Source organism: Crocodylus porosus, unplaced genomic scaffold (assembly GCF_001723895.1).
Source record: "Crocodylus porosus isolate Cpor-Errol unplaced genomic scaffold, CroPor_comp1, whole genome shotgun sequence".
Taxonomy (NCBI): domain Eukaryota; kingdom Metazoa; phylum Chordata; order Crocodylia; family Crocodylidae; genus Crocodylus; species Crocodylus porosus.
The window spans coordinates 247,710,210-247,718,671 of record NW_017728886.1 but is presented as its reverse complement, the minus strand read 5'-3'; the positions used below and the strand labels follow the sequence as shown (position 1 = coordinate 247,718,671).

Sequence of the window (8,462 nt, the reverse complement as noted above, 5' to 3'; positions counted from 1 at the left end):
AGTAACCCAAGTTACTGTGCAGCAGCGCCAACAAATGGCTTTGTGACGCTGACTGTAATAGCCCAAGACTACTGCTCAGTAGTGTACCTTCATGTGGTTTCTGCCATGTGATGCTAATGAGCAGTAGTCTCAGGCTAGTGTGCAGTCAGCATCTCATGTGGACATGGCCAATAAGTAGCAATATCTGAAGACTTAACCCTTTCAAGACATGACAATGACCAACTGGAGACACCTGTAGGGTCAATTTGGATCCAGCTTGTTCTGAAACACACAACTGCACTTATAAATGCAAGAAATTTAACTCTGACTTCATACTTCACCATGGGAAAAATCTTTGAGCACTGGATTTCATATTATTACTGTCTTTTTTTCTCATGGCATGAATGAACAAGTTAAGAGGTACAAAAAACAACACATGTCCTCACAGTGTTTGTTTCCCAAGGATGGGTATTACTGTTTTTCATAAATATATGGTTCAGTATAAACACACAGTTATTTTCATATTATTTTTGTGCAAAACGAATCTTTACAAAAACTCAAGCAACACTGAAGTCCTGCATGGTTTATAAGGACAGCTTTATGCTTCTGCACACTGTTGCACTGGCTGCAGTTTAGCCCGGCTTCGTTTTCTTTTTCGTTTCTTCTTTGCAGCAGGAGGCTGCTTAGTCTCTTGCACTTTTTTCTTCTTCTTCAGGCAGCTGAGGGGATTGGGACCACCCACTCTCTTACGTTTTCTTTTTTCCTTTTCTTCCTTTCCTAGTCCCTCTTTCTCTTTGAGTTGTTTAAGACTTTGTTTCTGGTGCTCTGGAACAAGCTGATTTGCTTGCACTGCTTGAATAAATGCCAGAGATTTTGGAGACGGTTTGTCAAGTACTATAGTGTTCTGAATAATAAAGAGCAGAGGAACTCCAGGCTTTTTCTTCACTTTTTTTGCCAAATCTTGGTCCTGTCAAATCAAAATGCACAGTCAACAATTTGTGATTAACTTTTCTTTTAGAAATGATTGCACTACAATTGCAAGTATTATTCAAAGAGCTGAATTTTATAACAGATGTCTATTAACTTAGTAGCTAGTAAATCTGAAAGATAGGGGCCTGTCTATGATAAACCAATTTCTGCATGCCCATCTTCTGTATTACCCCTCAGGCAAATGAAATATATACTTCCTCTTTTTGTACATGTGGGGAAGGAGAGGAGAGGGAAATAAACTAAATCTATGAAAGTGTCAAATGTCATCACGGAAGATGCCCTTAAAAATTATAGTGAAACACTTTTTATGCAATGCAAAATATTCAAGAGATTGAAGTCTGTACAACAAAAAAAAATTGCAGTAACCCTGAATTCACTTTCTGATTGAAAAGTTTAACTAAAAAGTTTATTCTAAATTTCCAGTGTAGCATTTTAATCGAAACTGCAGCCTGGTAAACAAATATAAGCAGCTTGTGATGAATGTTCAGAGTGAGGGCACTTACAATATTTTTGTTCCCATTCATCATGCAGGAAATCGTATTCAGTGATACTTTTAAGGCTGCAATTCTGTTTCAAACTGAAATTTCCCCACTTTGTAATCTGATAGTCGTCACATGTTGTATACATGCAGATCTTATACATTTAATTCCAACAAGTCACTCAGATCTTGTGTTTATTAGGAATAAAAAAACCCAACCATTTTAAAATAAAATTCAGTTATGTTTCCTAGGAGTATTTACCTGTGTAGCAATAAAATAGTGATGTGGATTGCCATCCTGAATCATGGATAGAAGACATGCCGAACCACTTACTGGATCTTTGAAGTGAGAACAGTGTCGAACCTGAAATCGTTGGGCAATTAATTTTGCTCCATATAGTTCCTTCCCTAGTGATTCTAATTCTTTTAGAACACATCTAAAAAAAAGCAAAAATAAGACAAAATTATAGAGGGAAAAATCCCTAATTTTATTCCTCATATTAAACTCTCTATACAACTGCAAAGAGGTTTCAAATATTGAATTTTTAACCATGTTTGATTAGAGATAAACACTACCTGGTCAGACTATGTCCATTTTACAGGGCACATAAATATGAGTTAAAGTACAGCTTTTCTTAGCATTTCAACAGAATTTCTAAACGAGATGAATAACAACATTTGAAATATTAAGTAACCTGGATCAATTCAATGGCAATCCCAAATCTTTGAGACTACTTCAGTAAGACTTGTAATTAAGTGAAAAAAACCTTTGCAAATGTAATTACAGCTATTATGAAGAAAATCCAACTTCTTCACTGTAACCCAGGGGTAGGAAAATGTGGCCTGGGGGCTGGATGTGGCCCACCAGGCCATTCTATCTGGCCTGCAGGGCCCTTAAAAAATTTAGAAAAGTAGTATTTATCTGCCCTGGGCTGCCTGTCATGCGGCCCTTGAAGGCTTGCCAAAACTCAGTAAGCGGCCCTCTGCCCAAAATAACTGCCCACCCCTGCTGTAACCTGTTTGAGTAAAAGGTTTTCTATATAAAATAATAGGGTTGGTAGGTACCTCCAGGATCATTTGATCTAACCCCATGCCACTCCTAAAGTTCATAGACTTCACCTAGCACACAGATTAGCTTTAAAAAGATTACACAATTAAATAAACCTCCCCCACGAATAAAGCAACTGGTGTAAATGCATAATAATACCTGTATGTAGTGTTAATTTAGGACTGAATATATGTGACTACTAACATGCTGAGATTCCATATTTGAATTATGTGGAAAAAAAAACACAGCAGGAACTACAACAGCTGATGTGCAATTCATTTGCATTTTAGTGGTTCTGTCTCAGAGAGTGTTATACCCAACAGTGCCTGTGAAATTTAAAATAGCAGGTGCTAAACAGAGAAGTTCTCAGAGATTTATATACTAAAGGGGTCTTTTGGTGAACACATTTCATGGCACTGTAAAACAGGATAACCCAGCAGGATTTAGGACAGGTTTAGAGTCTTCCCATTCAGACACCACACATATTGACATGGATATACATGAAGAGATTAATTAACCTCTTTGAAGAAAAATGCCACCTGAATCATTCTTAAACCAATGTTCCAGTGACAACCCACTCAATTATACCATTAGGGAAGTGCAAGTCCTTTTGTTCTATCTTGCACCCTAAAAATTCACTACCCAACCAGAAGATTAAAAAGGATTGCAACTGTGTCATGTGATGGAATAATTCAGAAATTAGGCAACAAGATTGGAAAAAAAGGTTAATAAAAATATATTAATTTACAAAACAGGAAGCAGTATGTAACATACAGAAAATACTTTTGTCAAAAAAAAAATTGAAGAGCAATATCTTCCCAGAGGATATGATTAATAAAAGAAGCAATACCCACGTTGAAGAATCAGTAGATTTCAATATTATAGACTTGTGAGACTAGACGAAAGAATCTATCAAAAATGTATACCAAATCACTTATTAGGAAGCGTTTTTCCAAGAATGATGAAAAACATCCAGATGAAGGCATGAAATATTCAAGACTAATCCTTCTACCCAGTGGGTGCATCTAAACAAGACGCTTAACTGCACAGTAGTATAGTTTACTGCACAGTAAGGATGTGCATCTACATGTGCACATGCTTACTACACAGTAAACCTTGCTAATTGCAAGTAAATTTGCTACCTGCAAACGCAAGTAGCAAATTTACTTTAGATTAGTAACAGTGCAGTAGCACTTGTGTAGATGCCTGACCGGAAGCAAGTCTGTTCCTGGCCAGCTGTCCACTGGGGGCAGGAGATTTCTCCCTGAGGCAGGTTCCACAACTGAAGCCTGGGTGGGGATTATGTCCCCTTATCCCAGCAGCAGGGACCTCCAAGCCCCCACTCTGCCATTGCAATGGGATAGCTGGGAGATCAGGGTCTCCCAGTGCTGGCGCTGGGAGCTGCCTGCTGGCAGGGGCTGGGGAGCCTATTCCCCGCCCATCTACACCTTGCAGAACTGAGTGGGGAACAAGCTCCCAGCCTGTTCTGCACTCATGTCGCTGAGTGGGGAACAGGTTCTCCAGCTTCAGTCCCATATGTGGAGCACAGGCTGGGAACTGTCCTGGTCAAGGGCAGGTTCCAGCTCCAAGCCCTGATCAAGGCACAGGCCTTAGAAAGAGCTGCAGGGGTGGAATAGGTCCCAGCCCCCTGCCCTGATCTGCCAGTGGGGCAGCCAGCAGCAAGCCCTACCAGCAGATGGGGCAGAGGGCTAAAACCTGCCTCTTCTCTGCAGCTCTTCCCAAGTCCCCAGGCTCTGATCCAGGGAGCTGGTGCCAGGAACTTCCTACTGATGTGGCAGAGGGACACTGTCTCCACCCTGGAAGCAAGCAGCCTCCTGGGGCAATGTGTAATGTCCCAGCTACTGGCCAGGAGACAGCTGTCTCCTGGCCCAGTGCTCCCTGGCAGCCCCTGGACTATCACCCATGGGGAGCCCAGAGCTCCCCCTAGTGGAAGCAGAAGCCCATTGCAGGGCCCCAGGAAGTGGGAGCAATTTGTTGCCATTAGCAGCAAATCTATTCTCACTTCCCTGCACCTGTAGATGCTTGCTTGGAAGCGTTTACTCATGAGTAAACTGATCCTGGATCAAATGCACATGTAGACACACCTGGTATGTTACTAAGACTGAGGCTGGCCTGCGCTACTTGACTTTTCACTGGGCATATCTACACATGCAATTAACATGACTGAATAAACTGTGGAGCAATTTGTGCTGCAGTAAACTGAGCCAGGGAGGAACAGTGGAGGCCAGGGCTGCTCATGCCATGGTCTGCCCCCCTGCAGCAGTCAGAGAGAGATCCAGGCTCCACCCATAGCTGCCCAGGTGCCAGTCCCAGGCTGGCAGAGGGTACAAGGATCAGCCTCAGGCTCCAGCTGACAGTGGCAGTGTGGCCTGGAATCTGGGGGCAGCCCTAGGCTGGCAGGGCCCAGGGCGAGGCGGCTTTGGAAACAGACGGCTGTGTTGGATGGTGAAGAAGCTGGCTGAGCCACGAGACTCTTGTAGCTGCCGAGCCATGTGGCTAGGCAGTAATGTGGCTCCCTGCTGGCTGGGCTGACCAGGTGCAATTTATGCCAGAGTCAGCATTTACACATACTTTGCTGTGTAGTAAATAATTCTGCAGTAGGATAGTACTTTCATTTACAAGTACTATCCTGCTGCAGAGTTAATTAGTTTCCTGTGGCCTACCAGGGCCACATGTGTAGATGTGTGATGTTTACTGTGGAGCAATTAGGCAGCTCTGCAGTAAACTTCTCATGTAGATGTGCCCATTGCTATTTTTCTTCTGTGAAGCAAATGTAAACGTTAGCACATACATGCATCAGAATTGGTATTAGTTTTTTGTGTCTGCAGTTCAATCTGCTCTCAAAGTAAAGGATTATTTTTTGAAGCAGCTGCTCAAGATTGAAACCAAAGATGGGTTAGGAAAGGCAGCAACAATTGAAATGGAGCCTCCCTTTGTGCAATATTTTCTTCTTCCACAAAGTAGCTCTATTTGTTTTTTTAAAATCACCCAAGTTCCTGCACTTGCACCTCAGCTCCACATCTTGCAGAGAAGTAAAAGCAATGGAGCTTGAGCTCTTTATAATGTCACAGTAATATCTGTCCCTTCGCTGGACAAATTTCAAGAGACTCTGCTTTGGAAGCACCTATAAAATAATCAGGAAGACCAAGATTGAACACGATGGGGAAATATGTTTACAACATGAATCCTCTGCTACAATTCAGAGTTTTATTTTTCAAAGCAAGATAGCAATATTTTCCTCAAGGACTCAAAAGGAACAAGCTTATGAACTCAGAATTTAGAACAGGAGCGTCAAACATACAGCCCGTGGGTCAGATCCAGCCTACGGAGCTGTTTGATCTGGACCGCAGGGCTCTGGCTTGACCCCACATGCTGACCCAGCTCTGCGTACAGCACATGGTGCATGACATGGCCCCTGCAGCCTGGACCCCCTGTTCTGAGTGCAGTGCCAGTTCAGGTCCTACACATGCACCAAGCTCCAAGGCTGGCACACGCTGCACAGGGCTTGACTCACCACGTGTGCTGCATGCAGTACAGAGGGCTAGCACAGGACATGCACTCCATGAAGCACTATGCCAAACCCAGAGCCACCTTGCAGGGCTGGTCAGTGGGGTGCTGCACAAAGCGTGCACTGCCTGTGGCGGGCAGGCCGAACTGGGCACTGCATGTTTAACACCCGTGACTTAGAACATCTGGGAAGCCTAGTCAGGTTTCAGCTGTGCTTTCAACATCAGGGGGGTGCTGCTGTAACCAGGCCCATCATACATTTGACTGGAGTACAAATGGATCCACCCTTCTACACTTTCTGCAGATCTGTGCTGTTTTTTCTGGTAGAGCACTAAGTGCCTCATGGCACTACAGCTATTTACCTAGATGGCTCCTGACAGCAGCAGTGTCTCTGCACGCCAGCCAGTCAGTACTTTCCATTTGCTGTTGCCATGAATGGGAAGGGCCAGAAGTCAGGCCCAAAATATGAAACATGTGACTAAGTGTTTCACCCCAAGAAACTGTGAACAATGGGTAGTCACCAGCCTGAACCATCATAACTTGCTTAGAAAGAAATGACCTTTGGAGTAGATTTGGTCTTCAGAGCTTCGGCTACTGCAGGATGGCACATCAGTGTTAGGCTGTGACCTTGAACCTGGGGCTGCAGCCTGCGTGGCACAGCCCCTCAACCCAGTCTGCCACCTCCTTAGCAGAACACTGAGGTGGACACAAGGGGCCAGAACCCCCCAGCTAGGCCCAGCCACCTGCCCACTCAGCAGACCCCTCACTGGCTACCCTTTCCTACTTACTTCCCTGACCTGGAAAAAGTATCCAAGTAACAAGGCTCAACCTTGCACCCAGGCTGTTGCACCCTTGGCTTGTGCTGCTACTGACTGATGGAGTCCTCAGATCCCAGATCCAGCAAACATCCTGACCTCGCTCTGCCTGACCCTCCACATCAGTGTTTCTCAACCTGTGGGTTGTGCCCCAAAAGTGGGTCGCAAGAGTATCTGAAAGGGTCGTGAGCAAGTGCCAGAAAAGCGCAGGTTTCCCCGTGCAGGTTGGCAGCATTTCAGCCTGCGAGGGGCTGCTCAGGGCAGTCAGCAGGCAGGGTCGTGGGAACAGCCCCGGCAGCTGGATGAAGGTAGGTGTATGGGGAGTGGGGGTTGGAGGGCCGGGGCTTGGGGTGAGTTGGGACATCGACGCCAGAGCACACGTGGGGCAAGCCGCCCCGCCCCGCCCCCTGCAGACAGGGCGGGGATGACGTTGGTGGGAGCGCCCCGCCCCGCCCCGCGCTCACCGCGTGGTGCAGAGCTGCGCGGCGCCCCCCAGGTAGCCGGGCAGCTGCTCGCGGATCTGGATCTTGTTGCGCAGCGCGGCCTGGCAGAAGGTGCCGTCCAGCAGCAACTGGAAGGGTTCCCGGACCTGGAAGTTGTACTTGTAGAAGCTCATGTGCTTCTTGGCGTGCTTCTGCCGCGTGATCTTCATGGCGGCGGCGCAGAGCCGGCCTCGCCCGGAAGCGAAAGCCCCGCTCGTCCGGAAGAACCCGACCCCTGGCGTCCTCCCGCGTGCGCAACAGCGCCGGCTCGGCGAAAGGGCGGGGCTTGAGTCGGGGGCGGGGCCTGTCCGCTGGCGCGCATGCGCTGAGGGCAGGCGTCGAAGCGCGCTCTCTCCGTCATGCGCCCGACAGCGTTGCAGGTTCTGCGTCACAATGCACTCCCTCTGACAGCCAATCGCGCGGGGGGTGTGGCGCACCCTGCCCTTGCCCCTGCCCGCTGGGCAGGGACCAGTGGCGCAGTTGTTCAAGCACTAACTACAGCTGGTCGGCTCTTTTTTTGTAGCTGGGCAGTCACTTTTATAGCATGATGGTGGCTTAATGCAGCCTAGGTTTACTGCACCCATCACAATCATTGTGAATAATACTGAATGCTTAATTGCATAATAGCTGTCAGGCTAATGAGGACCAAGTGGGCATCCCCACTGAGGGTTGAAGTGGTGCCAGACTTCGCTCGGCCCTTTCCCCCCTCACACTCAGTAACACCATGCAGAGCAGGAGCTGCCTAGGCATCTACCACTCTTATCCTAGGGGTGACAATGCACCCCAAATCAGTGCAAGGGCCCAGCACAGACCCTTCCCTACATCCCTTTGCGAGGAGCCGATCTGACCACGTGCCCTTGCCCGTATGGCCGAACCTGTTTTCTATCCTCAGGGAGGGGTGGATTTTTTTCTCACCCTTCCATTGAGATAGGCCCAGTTCATAGGTATCAACTCTATGGGTGCTCCACCAAAAAAAAAATAGTGGGTACTCAGCACCCCCGGAGCCACTCTTGTGGATGTTAAAAAAACAAGCCCGAAAAACACTTCATCAGCAGAAGCAGTTCATTATTTCAGCTTGACTCTGCAGTGTCTGTAAAGATCTAGAGCTTCAGCTGGGCTTTTTGGTGCTTTTAACTGAAGCT

The 8,462-nt window shown here is 46.8% G+C and overlaps 1 protein-coding gene across 1 annotated transcript; it reads right to left on the bottom strand.

The window, feature by feature from the left end:
- Positions 1-333: 333 nt before the first annotated feature.
- Positions 334-7,558, bottom strand: UTP23 (UTP23, small subunit processome component). Its single transcript, XM_019552138.1, has 3 exons — positions 7,303-7,558; positions 1,710-1,884; positions 334-946 (listed from the first exon to the last, which is right to left on the bottom strand). The coding sequence occupies exons 1-3, from the start codon at positions 7,488-7,490 to the stop codon at positions 578-580; spliced, it is 732 nt and encodes a 243-aa protein (XP_019407683.1). The 5' UTR covers positions 7,491-7,558; the 3' UTR covers positions 334-577.
- Between the last annotated feature and the right edge of the window lie 904 nt (positions 7,559-8,462).